The sequence below is a fragment of the Aythya ferina genome (assembly GCF_964211825.1).
Source record: "Aythya ferina genome assembly, chromosome: 1".
In the NCBI taxonomy this organism is placed as follows: domain Eukaryota; kingdom Metazoa; phylum Chordata; class Aves; order Anseriformes; family Anatidae; genus Aythya; species Aythya ferina.
The window spans coordinates 3195218-3213456 of record NC_140296.1 but is presented as its reverse complement, the minus strand read 5'-3'; the positions used below and the strand labels follow the sequence as shown (position 1 = coordinate 3213456).

The window sequence follows — 18239 nt, the reverse complement described above, 5'->3', positions numbered from 1 at the left end:
CAAATAAGCATCCCATCCAACACGAACCCTTCTTTACTGATTTAACATCACCTCCTGAACAACCACCAGCCTCACCAACTTATGACAACCACGCCAGAGATGTCACTCCTCAGGGCAGCTCTGCAGAGAGGTTCCCCCACAGAACAGAAACCCAGCTGAAATCAAACCAGCTCTGTAAATACGTTCAGGTTTGTACCAAGCCAGAGGTTTTTCGTGCCTTGTTTCTTGGGGGAAGCATTAACCTCTCGCAGAGTTCCTGCAGGGATGCAATGGGCAGGGATTCGTTCTCTCCAGAGACCAGGCTTGGCAGAAAGCTGCTGCAAACCAGGGTCCATCGCTGCCTCCTCCCACAAACCACACAAAAACATCATTAAAACGATGTTTTAATCTTAAAAATCTTAAAAAACAAAGTAAAGGCTACACCCAGACCAGGCAGCAAGTCTGTTGCTTTCAGGAGGAGCTCTCAAACGCACCCATTTCACGGAGATCTTATTAGACATCACATAAACATCATTGTTTTAGGTCGTTTTATTATGCAATGGGCAAAAAGCTGGCAAAAACCCAAACCTGCAAGTGCTGAACAAAAGAAATCCCGTGCTGCTTGTCCCTGGGTGGGAGGGAAGGCACATGACAGCCATGGAGATCTGCAGCAGGCTAACGAGCCTAAATGGACGCAGGAACGCAGCAAAGAGATGCCTCCGTAGGAAAGCAAAGGTCTCGACACTTCCTGCAAAGCTGTAATTAGGTTAAATTACGGGCAATTTATGAGCATTTAATCTAGGAGCATCTTGCTGGGAGAGGAAATACCGGGGGCCTAATGTAGCTGTAAATCCCTGCCGCTCCTTCTCGGCGCTTTCTGGCCCGTATTGTTCAGTCCGTTTGCAGCACGGATTAGGCATGCCTATTTGCAAAACATTTATTGAAAACTGGGCTTATTTTAAATTTTAAATAAAGGAATTGGGGGTGGGAGAACAATGAATGAAGTACTCGGGCATGCTGCTAGGAAAATTACTTCTTTCAAGAAGAAAAATTGCAAGGCCGCTGTTAAACCTAAGGTCCCCCGGAGTGGAGATTTCCTAGAAGTCCTGATAGTCTTTGCAGGATTATCCTCACAGAATAGCTCAAATTAAAGGGGATTTTTAAAAATTTCTTAACTAATTCCATCAAGAACGGCAGCGAGACATGCCCAGAGATTAGCAAACACCACCAAGAAAGAAGGAAAAGGTGACACAAGTAACTGTGGCCCTATTACTCCCAAGTTAATTAGCGAACAAGGACATGAAAGAAGCTTTGAAGGAAATGGATATGGAAGTTGAAAATGGGGAAAAAAAAGAGCAGACAAAAGAGCTGGCTTTGGGTTTAACTCTGTACTGAACTCTTAAATTTCAGTACTGGATTCCTCGGGTACTGGACCAGTACTTGAAATATTGTGACCGAGAACATGCCTTGCCATATGAAGGTGAATCCTTATTCCAGACATAGGATTGATTTATTTGAAGAGGCAGAAAAGAGAACAGAGACTGTACGGTGACAACCGTAAGCCATCACTGGAAGGCACCTAAAATTTAAGGCGCCTAAAAGGCACCCCCAAATTTATTTCCAGGATAGGCAGGGAAATAGCAAAGTCTTCACGAAAGCCGGCAGTGGAAAATGATGTTCTGTTTTTACCAATAAATGGAAAATTACATCAGGAGCATCTCTCAGCTGCGAGGGTAAGGTGGGAACCTACAGTATGGGAAGGGACAAAAATGGTTTAGCTCACCTAGCCCAACAAAGGCTGGAGGGAATGAAACCACGCTCTGCAAACACACCATGGATAAATGCCAAGGAACCACGGGAGCTGTTTGAACTACAGGAATACTGCCAAAGGAAGAAATGAACTAACCTTTAATAAATGTAGAATAGAGCTGTATCTGTGTTTCACACACCTGCACGCTGTGATACCAACGCAAGAGTAAAAGCCACCAAGCTTTTTGTTTTGTTTTACTATGCATGTTCATTCAATCATCCTCAGGTCTTAAAAAAAATATATATATACAGTACCATAAATGCACAAAGATCTGTACAAGGACTGAAATCACATCACAGTCCAAAATTACAAGCAAAAACTTGGAGAGGAAACAGTATTTACAAGCTAACATGGGCACAATATATTACTTACTCTCACATGAAAAGCTTGACAGAGCTGGAGTACACAAATTTGAAGGATCCTACTTTCATAACCTTTCTATTTCCCCCAAAAATGTAGTTACTTCTACATTAGTAAGTCATTTCTGCAATAAATGTGGATGAGAAGTCAAAAGGATAAAACAAGCTACGTTGTAGATACGTCAAGTGATAACAGAAGGTGGTCATAAAGAAAATACCTCGCAGGATGTAGAAGCATCAGGAGCACTGCACATGGAGCTAGGATGCAGGAGATGTTTTCAGCAAAGGAGGAAAAGTGGTGTTTAAAAGCAGCAGCAAAAATTATCACCTCCTGCTCTGTGACAGCCAAAAGTTGGTGTGTTATCAGCATTATTCTCATCCCAAATCCCAAGCACTGCACCGTGTGAGCCCTTACGGAGAAAATTCCCTTGATCCCAGCCAAAACCCTGACAGAGATCCTTCCTTCCTCCTGTTCAGTTTTATGAACTGGCATTGACCTTTTCAAACATAAAAGTGTTTTCAGTCTCTTGCTCACTCGCACACTTTGGATTCCTGTATGGTTTCTACAAGACCCAAACCCCAACAGAAATAACTGTTACCTCCAGACAGCAAAGAATTATTATTTTTTTTCCAGTTTAAAAAGCTGGCTATATATTAAAAGCTCTTTTAAGATCAGAACTTATATTGATGATATTTATCACAGGCTTTCAGCCTTCCCTTACAGACAACTGCAGCTCACGGTGAAACACAAGAGAGGGCAGGGGCTGCTAATTCCTAAAAGATACACACCTAAGCTCCTATAAAGCCAAAGTGTCCCCTTGTAATTACAAATTAAATGAGATTTTGAGGCTGATAAAGTCTGTTCCATTGCACGTGAGTCACAATGCACGGCACAGTCAGTTTTAGGGCACTACCTGGCTCCTGGAGCTTTCCCTTTTTCCATCCCTGTATGAAAAAACAGAACTGATGTTAACAAACAAAGCCTGTCAGATGGTTTCATGACACACGCAGAACTTGAATCATCCTTCTAGAGGCTTTCAGATGCGAGTTCTCTCTCACTGCTCATGTTTCTGGCATCATCTCTGGCAGCTCTGGTGCAAATTGCAGGGTTTACCAGACGTAAAGAGCTTGGGAAGCAACACGGTGGTGTGGACGTGTAGGCAACCACCTACCATGGGAACACCTTCCCTAAAAGAAGGCTTCTCGTGGAAGGATCTCCAGGGATACGAAACCAAAGATGAGCACACTCAGAGAATATCAGCAAAAGAACAGCACAAAAAGAGCAGTCCTGGGGCCCTGAGCACCAGGAAGCAACAAGACAGAAAGGTTTTGGGGAAATGAGATTCAAATCTTCACCTCCACCAGCCTTTTTTAATATCTGCCTCTTCCAAGTCCACAATAACCGTGCTTTGGAGGGTCAGGAAATGAATCTCCCGTCTCCATTTGATATTTCTAAAGGACCTCGAGGGGAGAAAGACGAGTCATCCCGACGGGAGCTTTGCCAGGAGGTGATTACCGAGCTCCCTGCTGCATGATGCGCGTGAGATCGATGTCAGCTTCGCAGATCTATCCTTAAAGGAAAAAAGGGAAGCGGGGAATGCTTTTAAGTGATGAGATCTGATTCCTGCCTCTTGTAATTCCTCTGGTCTCCTTACCAAACCCTAAGCAAGCCTTGATTTCGTTTACCTGGCCCTTAACTGAAGTTGCAGCTTGTGTTAGCCACCACATCTCGAACAACAAAATGAGAAAACACCACCCGAGGAAACAGCAAGGCAATTACTGAACCGTATAGCTACGTATGAAAACTTCCTGAAGAACCATAAAAACAGGGACAGAAAAATAACAACTCAAACTAAGGGGTTATCAGAGAGACCGTATGTCCCTAAGTGTTTAAAAAAATAGAAATCTAAAGATCAATTTTTGTATAAATCACCAGAATTGTAACAGTGAGCTCTGTAGGAAGACAAAACACAATAGGAAAATGTGATAGCGTAAGCACATCACAGAAGAACACTGTATTAACCCAGCTCTGTATAGACCTTGGCAATGTGAAATCCCCAAAATGGGATACCTTGGCATACCACTGGGAGAAAATACAGCAGGGAGAAGCCAGAGGGCTTCAGATAAGACCAACGCAGAGCCCTACAAGGGAAAAGAAAGATTTGGAGAGAAAAAAAACAGCTACCTAAATGCTGGCCAGGCAGCAGCTACAAGCAAGGGACACAGAAGTCAGCAGATTTACAGGGTGCAAGGATTGAATAAACAAAAACAAAAACACATTTGTATTACTAAAAAAGAGCCATTTGATCAGCATTGACAAGGAAAAGGGAAATTCAGGTGGAACACCCAGAAGGTCAGTTTATTTGGAAACCAGGTTTTCTCCCCAGAAGAAGCCACGGGTCCTGGAGCAGTTTCAAACGAGCCTGGACAACACGCCACAAGGCTGCAGATGAAGATGAAGCAGATGCAGTTGAAGTCCAGGAGTTGGATGATCCTTGTAGGTCCCTTCCAGTTCGGGATATTCTCTGATTCCATGAATGCAGCACCCAGAACCTGTGCTTTGAGGTCTCCTAGGCTGCTTCCCCCTTGCTGGGTCTCCATTTCTTCAGGATACATGGATGTAGGCTGGCAGCCTTCCAGACAAAACGTGCCAAGGTGAAGCATTTCAGTGATTTAGTGGCTCTGGGAGAGGCAAAGAGGTAATTTTAGGGGGAAAAAAGCGATTAATTATTAACAAGGCAATTTGATTTTTATTCCCCGTGCTCCTTTCCGAGCGGTTCCAACATGCTGGGTCAAGCAACACGTCCTGATTTACGGCCTTCCACGCTTCCTGCCCCACAACTCGCTCCCTTGGCATTCGCCAGGCACCTTCAGCCAATATTTTTGCAGACTTCTTTACCCCGATCGCGGCATTTCGTGTTACATTTGTGCTCTTCACAGCAATCAGAGCACGGGAGGTAATTAGGAGAAAAAGCTCTCAACGCCCCTGACTAACACTGCACGCAGGAGAACGCTCGGTTCGAACCTGTGAAGCGTGGGTGGATTTTCTAAAGGCACAAGCCTCTCTTTGGTATGCAGGGCTTACAAAAGCACTTGTTATTAAACTGCTTCGGGATCGCCCTGGGTTACAATCAAGCCATCCTTTGCTTTCCCCTCACCTCTCTGCCAAGTGCTTCGCTGCCGTGTAGTGCAGAAAATTAGGCTCTAATTGGCCCGGCACCCACCTTGCTTCTCACGGATGTTATACTAAAAATAAAACAAATGCATGCCAGTTAATGCTACACGAAAGGAAATCTTACAACTCTGTGCATTTCTTCACCAGAATCCAGCATCTGTGCAATCCCACAAGTACAACATTCAAGTTCATAGTGAAGATTTCATCTCACATTGTGAAACATCCATTGCTGGGCTACGAAGTTTTAGATCTGAGAGTGAAAACCAAAAACAGATCCATCACCTGTTTGGTTTCTGTTACTGCAATGCCTGAGCCACTCCAGCCTCCTGTGTGCTTATCCTCAACACCCCTGCAAGAGGAAGACGGGTTAAAAGAGGGTGTTTGAGCCCCAAAACCAAAGCCAGGCAGGGCTTTCAAACACCAAAGTGTTTCTCTGACCACTAGACAATCCTCACCTACCACAATAAAAATGAGTTAATTTACAAGAGGTGACGTGGTTAAGTTTTAGAGTGAAGGGTCTGAAAGAGTAAGGACTGTACCCTTTCCAGAAACATTTTTATGAGCAGTTCTTACAACAAGTAGCATAAGAGTCCTCCTCCTCCTGGAATTTTATTGCAAAAAGAAGAAAAAGTGTCTGACAACCAAGAACCTGGAATGGCGATTCTTCTGAGGAAGGATGACTGATTTTTCTTTTTTTAGGGGTTTGCTTGAAGCCCTTCATGACACCAGTCTGAGATCTGCACGAGATGTTCCTTCTGTTCCTCAGAAAAAGTTCAAGAACAGCTTTGGAGGGCAGAGGACAAAATGTGGGGGACCAACTGTGAAGTCTACCAGAAAATTAGGAATGCAACTGCAAGGAGAATGGTCTGAGGTGTGGAATAAAGACAGCTGCTAGAGCTAAATCAGAACAGCCACGCTTCTCAAAGCCCAGCTCTGCTAATTGTCTTACTACGGCTGTAACGATGTCGATGCCACCTAGGCCTGCCACAAGCACAGGGTATTCTGAAGCCCTAATAAGTGTTTTGGGGGTTTTGAAGGGACCACTTCACTAAATGTAACTGTATTTGAGAAAACCAGATCACCAGAATCTACCCTTGGTCATTTTTGGAGTTTGCAAGAAGAAACCTGGACGTACAGGGCAATGCAAACCTCCTTTACAGTATATTTTCCTTTCCAATCCAAGATACCCACAGATAAGTAGTCTACGAGAAATAAATTCGCATCCCAATTAGCCTCTGTACCACCCTGTCACCTCTGAATGTTGCTTTCCTGGAACATGGGAAGCCTCGTGGCAAAGAGAACAGAATTTCCCTGGGAAATGTGCACCTGAGATGACAGCGAGCAGACCAATTAGGCTGAGGTACACCTGGAAGGATTTTGCCAGTAAATCTGAAGTTAAAACAGTTGACACAGACACATCATCTAAGAAAAAAATCAATCTATGAAGTGCACCAAAAGCAAGTGCTTACAGCTGGAAAACGCAATCAAAGTCAGGAGAGATTAGGCTGAGATGATGTCAAGTCAGAGCATTACATGCAATAAGCTCGTTGCTGAAGGGCAGATTTGCTTCTATTACAGCCTTGAGTGGGAAACAAAACGTCTCTTAAATGTTATTTTAAGCCAGGCTGCTGATGTCAAGCTGGAAGGAAACAAGGAAGAAGAGCAGGCTTGCTCCTGAGCCAGTCCTAAAACCAGAGACCAATATGTTACAGGTATCATCTGTGGCATTTCCATCACTTCACTTTTCTCCTACCGTGCTGGTTTCAACCTCCCAGCTCCATGTCCAGGGTCTGCACCGGTTCCTCCAAGCCTGGGGCTGCGCCCAGAGCAGAAAACACAGCTCTTGGCAGCTGGCATCTGTCTGTCCTCACCCAGACAGCGCCTGGAGGCACCGTAGCTGCTCCCTGAACGGTGAGTGGCAGAGAACAACTCGGATTAGTGCTCTTTGCCAGCCAGTTGTAGCTTTAATTTAAGCAGCCTTGCTTCAAAATCCAAATCCTCTTCCTTTCCTTCTTTTCTTCCTACCGCTGTGGATTTCCCCTGGGTGCTCAGCATGACCGAAGTCTCTCCTGCTGGTTTTTCACACAATTCTGCTGCATTTTGCCCCGGATGGATGGTGGAGAATTAAGAAGAAAATGGTAGGTGACAAAGGTAAAAACAGAGCACATCGAGATGATGAAACCAGTGCACAGCAGCCTTCACAGCCCTGGTTGGTGGCATTCCCTCTCTCACCAGTAAACCAGGAGAATTCTCATCTCTACATTAATTTTTCACAGGGTTGCCTCAAATTAAAAATCCCAGCACTTAGCACAATGTATGATTCAAAACAAAAAGGCAAAAAGGGATCTGACCTCAGAAATGGCTTTAACTCTCCTTCTTCAGGCCTAAATACCCAACTTTGTCTCTTTTACACATGCACTCCTCTTCTTTGTGCCACCTGTGAAGCCTGCATCACCTTTTCCAATTAACACAAAGACCTAGTAAGGACTTTCAGCTGTACTTAACTCACTAACCCAGGACTTGAACTATTTCTAATTCCAACTCTATTTTTCACTGCCCAGCTGTCATTTTGAGAAAACTTCCAGGTTCTCGCTTGAAAAATGAGAAGAATAAAAGAACAGCAGCTGCCTATTAGCCCTCAAACATCAGCAAAAGCTATTTATCTACGTGCAAATGAAGCTTCTCCACAAGGACAGCAAGATCCAAGCTCAGATCTTGAAGTATCTCACGATCTAAAGCAAATACAGGAAGAGGTACACAACATATTGAAGGTTCAAGCTTTAGGCAACCCTCTTTTTAGTTACACCAGCTCCAGTTCATGCCTGGGGTGGTGAGCATTCAGGCCCACAAAAAGTTCTGGTGCGTAAGGATGTGAAACAGTTGAAAACCAAACAAAATGAATGATGTCTCCAGCACAAATGGCAGCCTGAAGACTGCCAGAGGAAGCTTTCAGAGGGCAGAAGAAAAGAGAAATTAACACAGAAGTCATATGGAGATCAGCACAGAAGAGTTTAAAGGCAAGAATTTAAGAGCTTGGAATGGGGTACGTTTAAGAAAAGGAACTAGGAAACATTCCTCTACAGCCTAAAACAGAGAAAGAAGGAAAACAAGGAAAAGTTAAATCAGGATGGACGCAGTTTTAGCATTCAAATACCGTGCTGATGTTGGACATTGTGCTGCAGACAACGCTAAAACGTGGGCCTTGAAAGATTTAACAGCCACCAAGTCCCAAATGCCTGGGAGGAAAACAACAGCGCTACCGCAGATCACCAAGCCGTGGCAGCTTGTTGAAGTGAAGGCAAACAACAGCTGCTGTATGATTTCACCACCCCGGCGCACTTCTCTGCTACCTCCCGAGGCATCTCCACGAGTCAACGGAGCTGATTCTTCTCAGCAACTCCACTCAGCAGTTGGAAAGAGGGACGAGGGATACAAACTGGTGAAGCTCGGCTGGTTTTCACACCCTGCTGCTTCCCAGGAAAAGCAGGAATTTTCAGCTGATGGCAGCTTGCTGCAGCTTTATGGAGATGGCATCAGCTGCACCCAGCTGCAGGGGGCAGACCTGCAGGTGCCGGGGGCTGCGAACAGCAGCACTTTGCTTCTGTTCTCTTTTTGAGCTTCTGAGAGCAAATCCAAAGTTTAAAGGGAAGCGTTTGCTTCTCCTGGCTGTTTATGCACGCACTGCTCAGAGCACTGTGGGGTTTTTGTTCTCTCTGCTCGCATGGGTCATTTCCACAGCTGCAAAGAGGACTTGGGGGGGGAAAAAAAAGAGAAAAGATAAAGGCATCAGCTTTTACTCACGAGCAAAATATCGTCTAGAGCAACTCTGTACATATACCTCTAAGATTTAACACTTGAAGAGCCTGTGAGTAGCCTCAGTGCTGGAGCTTGGGGCCAGCACCAGAGCTGGCAGCCACCAGCAGGGCTCCGAGGAAGCCAGACTTGCAGATCCTATTTCTCAAAGGCAAGGAATTCTTCAGGTATCCCTGGGTTTCTCCCCAGCGAGGTCAAAACACCAGTTGGAAGGGACCAGAGCAGCGTGCTTTGCAGCTGGGAAGCTGCCCTCCACCTAACCACACAGATGGCACGGACTTGGGAGGATGGAAAAACCCAAAAACAAGTGACAGGTCTAATAGAGCAGGCAGAAATACTCTGTCCCGAGATCATCAGAGCTCCAGGCTACGCTAACCCTGCTGCAACAGCCCTACAGACACCTCCTTTGACTGACTTCTGAGTCCTGGATCTCCAGCTCACCCCCGGCACCTTGATTTTTCTCTAATTCTGCTCTCCTGCCTAAAGCAGAGCGAGCCATGCCTCCTCCTCAAAGCCAAAAGTCAAAAATCTGTAGCTCGTGAGTCATTAGGTTGAGTCAGGTCTCAAACTAATGGCCTGGACCTTGCCCAGCTGAGCCAGCTCCCACTCCTGTCTTCCTCCCCGGCTCCTCTGGGTTGCGAGGAGAATCAGGACAATGTTTCTTGGACTAGGTTTAAGAGGAAAATACCCTCCTCTGTCACAGAGACCACTGGAGATCCTTCAGGAGACACACACCACGCATTGCTGGGTCACCCCAAGGACGCTGGGTTCTGGAAATAAGCCCAAAGGAACCGAGGAACAACGCCTCCCCAGCAAAACCAGTACCAACAGGAGAAAAGAATAAAAGAAACTTAACACCCCAGGGCACAGCTGGGAAACAGATTCCCCGCTGGATGTTAATCTCTATTCCGAAATCAAGATTGGAATTTCCCCCAGGAAGCTCTGCAACGGTTGAGTCACCAGTTGCTGGAAATGCAAAGAGCTGGACAGGATCCTGGTGAGGTTGGGGGGCACCCAGGGTGCTTTTCCCAGTGAGAATGAGAGGCAGAGGGGTTGCTCCTGCCTCTTGAGCTGCAGGCACGCTGAGCTCCTGCTCCACCAGGGATTTGCAGGTATGCAGAATGCTTCCTCAGAGGAACTAAGTTAATAAAAAAAAAAAAATAAGTTAGCCTGGTCAGCAACTCTGGATTTTTGAGCTAGCACCTGGAACCTGAGTATTTTCTGTGTACATTTTCAGTTGCAAAAGGGGTCTGTGCCCAAACCAAAATGCTGCCCATGGGAACCTTGCCTGTACGGGGATCTTCAGATGCTCCCATCAGCTCATCATAAGAAAACGGATGCTAGAACAACATTTCTCTGTTTTTCGGGGCTGTAACATTCTCCAGAAACTTCTTGCTTCTCAACACCTTCTGGCTTTGTACTGCTTCCACAGCACAGCCGAGCACCTTTAATTCATGCAGCAGCTTTGCTTCTTCACTGAGGCTGAAAACCATCTGTAATTAACGAGGCAGGAGTAACGAGGCCCACACACCCAAACTCAAAGCCATCACAGGTGGGCAGCTTTGCCCTGAAAATCCTTTCAAAGAGGGATCTCTGCTAGCATTATAAATCTTACTTCAAAATATGTATAAAAAAGTAAAACTCTTTGCATTTTCTTAACCTTTTGCGATCTGTGAAGCTTTCTGTGAGCCTTTTTAGGCTTGTGAGAGAGGGAAACAGCCACATGAACAGTGCTTGCACGCGCTGCACGATGAAATGACCATATACTGCTGAGCTGTGGGGACTGAAGACAGCTCCCAGGGTTCCTCTGCGCAGTTTTGCCACGATTCTTAAATCTTGCTTTTGTTTCGAAAGCATCTTCCCCACTGTTCTGCAAAAGGCTCGAGTAAATATGGAAAATACATTACATAAATAGCAGTTTCAAAAAAATAAATAAATAAAAAAGGACAAATCCCAAACAGCCTAAGGACATTTTTGTCTTTCAGCTGTAACAACTGTCACTACAGGCTCCTTTAAAGGCATCCAGAAGTCAGCAGCGCTCCTTTACCATGATTTATTTCGCTTTAATCTCCCAATTCCGAGCTCCAAATAGATGCTCTGTAAATTCACATCGTGCGGTTGGTAAGCCTCTCTGCCTTCGTTTGCACATTGCCAAATTAAATTGTAGAAACGCCACTGCTCTGTTCCCCTTTGGAGTGGCAGATGTCCAACTGCCAGCTGTACAAGCACTGAGTACGGAGCACTAATTACGGAGTAATCAAACGCGGTGTTAATCCATACACGGGAATTTTATTGTCACTTAATGAGTGCGCAACCATTAGCAGATAAACACACGTGCGGCGCGTTACCGCTGCATCCATCGAGCTTTAAGCGTTTCCATACGGTGGTGGAGAAAGGAGAGCTGGGTAACTGGGCAAATTTGGGCTTTCCAGAAGATTTTGGCTCCGAAAGCTCTCGTGAAAACAGGAAGTCGAGCTGTCACGGGGTGACAGGTAGAGCTGCTTCATGGATTAGAAGCTGGCAAAGAGACACGAAAGAATTCAAACATTAATTGTGGCAAAACGCTTCCTGCACCTGGGTCAGGGAAGTTACACGCTCAGATCCATTTCAGTCTTACAGACCGTGAGGCTGTGGCATTGTCTCCTTTTAAATCACACTTTAGAAATCATCAGTGTCACCATGTCTTTAAATAATTCAGCTGCAGCCAGGCAGTGGGGCTGATCACACCCAATTAATCCTCCCTTCTTCCTTCACCTGCCACTTTATTATTGAAAGGACAGGCAGAGCTCTTGTAAGCCCTTGAAGGCAGACACAGCTGGCATTATTTCAGGTTTTTATTTGGCCTCACATGGATTGTACCTAGCTCAACAGTCCTTCTCCGAAGCCTGTGGAGAAGGAAGCAGGATGTCCATGAGGCCCAGGTGACAGCGGATGTGGCAGTCAGCATCCAATCCTGATGACATTTTCTAACTTTAAGTAAGTTTAGCTAGTTGGCAAGCTCCAAAGTAACGATCCTCATGCAGAAACAGAGATCCAAGTATCTTTGTTGACAGCTCAGCTACTGTTTTTGTAACTTTGCTCAGAAAAGAGTGGTATTTTTGTGTCACTGTTTACAATGCTGGGAGTTCTCTCACGGTGCTGTGTCTCTCTCCCACCTAACCACACAAATAACAGCCATCTTACCCCTTGTCTAGATCAGAAATAGGAAAGATTTAAGAAACACTACCAGAAGTGGCGAGAAACGTGGGCAGATTCTTATGATTTGCTTTTTTTTTTTTTTTCCCCTGAAATATGGGTTCCATAAGGCAAGGAAAGTTATGGAAATACGATAAACAAAAAGCAACAGGTTTGAGTGAGGATTACAAACCCCTAGGTACCACAGAGGGCTCTTTTCAGCTTAAAGCATCCGTTTAAATCACGCTGCTCTCCACGTTTACAGCAATGCAAGTCCACGAACACCGGATCTGTCCACTTGTTGCCATGCACAGGATGAATGCTTCCCAGAACGATGACAGTGAACACAAAAAAAAGGATGAAGCACTTATCACAGAGACATTCAAATCAAAACAGACCCAAAAACTTAACACCACGTGGGCTAAACTGACCTGAAACATCACCCCCGCCAAAATACGTAACGATTTTGCCCTTAAACAGCAGGACTCACATCCTGTTGTTGGGGTGGGAGGGTGTTTTCCTTGCTTATTATTTGGAGCACAGAAGCTGGGGTAACTCAGCAGCCAGGCACTGGGAGGTGGAAAGGATTAGCTCAAAACAAATGCACCTGTACTGCGTGCCCTCCAGCACACGGGAGTCGATCCAAAGCTCCCGAGGAACCCTGATGAGTGAATTACTCCACCACGCAATAAATTTCATCAGCGAGGGATATGAGAGTCATTTTGGTGCTTAACACAGGTTGGCACGGTAATTCTTTACATCTGTGTTTTTTTTCCATTTCAATCCGTTTAATATCCTAAGGAAGGACACGGAGCAGTTAGTCATCCTCCTCCACAAGGCAGGAAAATTGGCAAAGTGTAGACCCAAGGCAAGAAAACGCATTTTTTTTTTTTTGTTGTTATTAAAAAAAAAAAAAAAGACTGTAAATACAAGTCATTGTGTTTGGAGAGAATGCAAATATGAAGTGCTATAGAAACAACGCTGCCCCACGTTACCTCACCTTCACTTCTCTGGTTACGCACAACTGATTAGCTGCCACCATTTAGTAATTCTTGAAGGAGTGAATGGCAAAGAACAGCACGCAGGCTTCTGGAACACAGCGTAGTAATTTTGGTACAAAATGTTAAATACCACACAGACTTAATTTGCAAACCAAGCTTTCAGTTTGACTCTTCAGCACGCTTTAAAAGAAGATCTAAAGAAAACACAGTATTCGTTCTGGAACTACCAGTACCCTTCAAGCTTTGGGCCTCCAATAATTTCTTATAGATTATTGTTATAAATTATTTACAACAAGCATTCAAAGCAAAAATTTTAAGTATGCCACCAACTCAGCTGGGTCATATCAAGACAGCAAGAGGTCAGAAACTGATTTTCACTATTCTGGAAGGTAAGTAACACAAGCTGTGAGTTTTTAAAGCAATATCTTCAACACCAAGATCAAGAATTACCACAACGAGAGCTTTGAGCGAGATAAGAAAAATATTTTTGTACTTTCTGGTTTGTTTGCTCTCTGAATTTGAGTTTTTGTTAAGAGCAATGAGGCCATAAAGGCACAGCAACTAACAACAGGCAGTTGGGTCACAGAGACCCCAAATACACTCTCAGCTCTTCTGTTAAAGCATCAAGACTTCAGGACAGCATCTCTCTGATCTTCCAAAATAATTAGCTTCAAATTACGTATTTCAGAATCAGTTGGGAAAGACCCTTCAGCTGCTTTACAAAAGACACGTTGCCAACCCACTTTTGCTGGCTAAGGCTTTATTTAATTACAGTGAATCCACATCCTCAAAAAACAAACACGTATTTCCTCTGACCCTCACAGTGCAGCTACAGAATTATTGCTGAATAAGATCTAAACCATTGTGACTTCTCCACTGACATCATCCGCTGTTAAGCCAGCCCTAAAATACAGCGGGTTTATTTACTGTTCTGCTTTTTAAATTTGGTCCATTTAAATGCTCTAAATTACAGCACAGCTCTTATATGCAGTTGTTTCAGCACAATTGTGCTGAAAAAAATTGTGGTCCCAAACACCAAAACCATCAGCAGGGACCAGACCTTCTATAATTGGTCCCTTTTTCTTCCAAACACACACCTTTTCACTTCCCACTATTAATCCCATCTTCTTTCTCCTGCATAATCCAGAAGCGGATGAAAAATACCAGTTCACGCATCTGACAGCCAGGAGATTATTTCCAAATTTACATGCTAGTCAAATTTATCCTCGCATGGGTGAAGGAGCAGCACTTCCTCTTCCCTATGCAGATTATCTCACAGGCTACTTTTCACCACAAGGAAAACACAAAAATACATACTCTGCAAAAGCATCAGTCTATTTAAGAACTTCCCACTTTGTCCCATTTTAGCATATGAAGTTCCCTCTTGAGCAGCCATAAAACTACGCGCCAACTTCCCTTTTCCCCCCCGAGTTTCTATGCCGTTTGTGCTAGCGTTTTTCACTCTTTTCCCATTCCCACACTCTGCAACCTCTTTCACAACTATTTCTGGTGGTTCCTCACCCCTGTGTTTGTCACCAGGAGTCCCAGAGCCTTCCCTCCCCTGCCTGCCAAGCTCTTCCAAAGCGCTGCAGAAGCATCCCAGCTATGTGAGAGGCATTCTCGGACTGCCTGCTCCAAGCACTTCAGGAGAGGAGAGCCTGTTTAATATTTTTTTTCCTAGGATCTTAATGCTTCAAAAGCAGCCTCTTACCTTATAGGTGTGAAGGGTTTGTTTTGCAGGGCAGGGAGTCTGCCTGGTGGCAGCACTACAACTCCTGGTGGTAGTGCTACAATTACTACACCCTTTAAAGTCACAAGACACAAAAACACTGCATTTTTTGGCAAAATATCAGTGACAGAGGGCTTGACCCCTTACCCACTACTGCAACATACCATGTCTCAAGCACCATGCAGCCCTGCTGGATGACCCTGGAGTTGAAGAACCTCCTTCTTTCTCTAAAGCACGCTTATATACGTACACATAAATCCCTGACTGCCCTGAATAACATAAGTTTGAGGTCAAAACAACAAACTGAAGGACTCCTGAGGTTCCTCATGGTTATTGTAACAGGTAAGGCCCACCACCTGCAGCAAAAGCAGCCCTGAGGAACTGGTGGAGAGCAAGGCGCCTGTCGGCTACAAGGACACCTTCTCCCTCCCCAAACTATTTTGGTGTCATCCTGCAGAGCTGTGTGGCCTCATGGCACCGTGCCCTGAGTAATTTCCCAAAGAGGGGACCCTCTAGAAATGGGTCTGTGCTGTAAAACCAACTTTATTCCAGCACCAAGCCCCCCCAAGACCCACCTCACCCCTAAGATGTCTCCCCCTCCTCCTGCCCCACCGCCGCTCGGGGCGCAGCCTGAGGGGAGAGTTTTGGGACAGCGGGTGCCCAAACACCACAGCGAGCTGTGGGAGGAACCATTCAGACGGATATTTTGAGGCAAAAAGGTCAGGAAAAAAGGAAAAATCCCTGCTTCCACACAGCACGGCTGGCTGAGGGGCCTCCGGCCACCGCTACCCCGCCATCTAAAGGGGCTATGGAGGAAGATGGGGAGGGGGGGGGGGGAAATCCCTTCAGCGGGGCTTCGTGAGTGGGGCGAGGACCCCTCAAAACACCCGTGGGGATAGAGGAGAGGGGGAATAATGGGGTGAAAAAGCCGGGGCTGGGGTCGGCGGCCACTCACAGAACTCGGCGATGTAGTAGGAGACGGCGTAGTTCTCCTCGCACCACTCCAGGGTGGAGGTCGGGGGGCCCCAATAACCCTCCCGGTCAGCGGCCGGGGCCATGGCGGTGACCGCTCCAGGCCACGGAGGAGCCGGGGGAAGGAGAAGGGAAGGAAAAGAAGGGAAGGAAAAGAGGGGAAGGAAGGTGGCCAGGGCCCGGAGCAAGGCGGCTGGAGGGCGGGAGCCGCCGCTGGGCCCGCCCGGCCGAAGGCGGAGCTGGAAGGGAGGGGGGGAGCGAGAATAAAAATAAAAAGGGGGAGAAAAATGGGGAGTTGTCATGGCGACCGGCCTGCCGAGCGGCACTCTGAGGGGGGAACCGTGGCGGCGAGGCAAATTTTGGGGTGGAAAAGGGAAATTTGGGGAAATGCTGAGGGGAAAGGGCGGCTGGGCGCGGGCAGCGACATGGCCTTGTTGTGCTGCTCTCTCCTCACCCCCTTCTGAGTCCCAAACATCCCCCTCAGGGTCGCTGTGGTGGCATAAAGGTGGTTTTCCCCCTTTCTGTTCTTTATTATAAAAAATAAAGGCTCTTCATGTGCTGGTGTCTTGTTTTTAAATGAAGAGGAGAGCGGTTCTCGTAGTCGTGGGCCGGGAGGAAGGAGGCAGGGAGGTTTTTTATAGCGCTGCCTACTACACGGGGGTTTTCTCTCAGCTGATGCCTTTATTTAGTTCCTCACTCTTACTACGTGTACTATACTTACACCAGGAATATGCAAAGTGAATATGCAGAGTTCATTTCCAAAGGCAAATGCAAGCTAGAAAGTCTTGAAATGGGGGGAAAGAAATGCAAAACTGAAGGCCTGATAATGCGGCGTGCTTTTTGTGTTTCAGGGAAAGGTCCTGAGATGTAACGAGAAGCTTCAGGCAGACCTTGAGTGCTCTACCCAGTTGTTACACCTACTGGTCAGTACAATTTATTCTATAAAAACACACAAACTTCTTTTGCCACGTCTTATTTCTTCTCGCCTCCCCTTCCGTAAGCTAAAAAACCCCTCCGGTCTAAATACTGACCTTTCCTAGTGTAAATGCAAGTGCTCCACAATACATGCATCTGTCCTGAAGAGTAACCTCCCTTCTTTGGTTCAACATGTACTTTCAGCATCATGCAGAAACGTGTTTTAACATTTTCTGTAATGATATAATGCCTTCAAAGCAAAATTAATTTTACTGTTTGCAACGATAAAATATTTAGGCTGTCAAAACATCATCAAAATCGCTGTGCATTTTTTTTTATGCAGACCTGTCCTTTTCTTTTTTCAGAACCAGATTATCTTCCCCATATTCAGACTTTTGAGATTGAGGTCTGGCAGAGCAGCAAGCCGATTCAAAAGCATAACACTGGTTGTGAATTTTGAGGAGGAATCTAGTCTGGTTGATGCACGGTAGCTTTTTGGACTTTTGAATGTTCGTTTCTTATAGTAAGGAAGTTGCTAGGGCTCTGATCTATCTTTTCTTATCATGGTTAACCATATTAAGATTAAAAACTCTTAACAGGAAAATAACTCAAAGTTTGAAATTACAGTTCAGAAACTGAAGAAAGAAATATCCCCCTGACACAGCAGGAGCACAAAATGGGAACAAACAATATGTACCATATTCAGTTACAATTGGTTTTAAATAATTTAAAATATTGATGGTTGTTTCTGTTCTCATCTAATATGCATGCCGGACATGACAAGGTTTGTAACTGCAATAGGAAAAAGAAAGCCAGACACAAAACTAGCTGTATAACTAGGAGGATAAATTAATGAAAGATTTTATGGGGTGGGTAATAACTACATGGATTGTTATTCTTTCTATTTTTTTTTTCTAGGTAAGAGAGAGAAAGATAAGCTCAAATGTATAGCTAGCCCTTAATTTGAATCATGGGGAAAATTTTATTTGTTTGATGTGTTTCGTTAGTATTCTTCATTTTAATAAACATTTATTTCTGACTTATTTTGTGGTTTGGATCTCTGCTTTTGAACTCTGGCAAACCTTTCAGTTATTGCACTCAAAGAAGGATAGCATTTAAGAGACAGCCACAAACCATTATAATACATGCTTTTCTTTCTAAAACTGTTTTTTAAAGGTAAATCCATTTTCTACAAACACGACTTTCACTGTCTCAGCTGCTACGTTAATACATATTAAAAGCAGTACGTTTCCTCTGTAATGCTTAACTATGCTTTGTAGTGTAGATTGCCACACTGGATATAATGTGACAG

The 18239-nt window shown here is 45.1% G+C and overlaps 1 protein-coding gene and 2 long non-coding RNA genes across 4 annotated transcripts in view; 2 read left to right on the top strand and 1 right to left on the bottom strand.

Annotated features, from left to right (window-relative positions):
• Positions 1 to 16221, bottom strand: part of ACER3 (alkaline ceramidase 3) — a 52699-nt gene extending 36478 nt beyond the window's left edge. Inside the window, exon 1 of one of the 2 annotated variants that reach the window (XM_084535327.1) lies at positions 15996 to 16221. In XM_084535327.1, the coding sequence (XP_084391453.1) occupies positions 15996 to 16098 (103 nt within the window). In that variant the 5' untranslated portion in view covers positions 16099 to 16221. Of the gene's footprint in view, positions 1 to 10424; positions 10596 to 15995 lie in introns of those variants that run through there. The other variant, XM_084535328.1, reaches the window with a different exon arrangement.
• LOC311444310 lies at positions 10697 to 13019 on the top strand. The gene is made up of 2 exons (XR_014697806.1): positions 10697 to 12112; positions 12576 to 13019. It is a non-coding gene; the product is annotated as an uncharacterized lncRNA (long non-coding RNA).
• Positions 16222 to 16270: 49 nt separating the features above from the next.
• Positions 16271 to 17970, top strand: LOC311444299. Its single transcript, XR_014697803.1, has 3 exons — positions 16271 to 16517; positions 16864 to 16935; positions 17293 to 17970. It is a non-coding gene; the product is annotated as an uncharacterized lncRNA (long non-coding RNA).
• Positions 17971 to 18239: the final 269 nt, after the last annotated feature.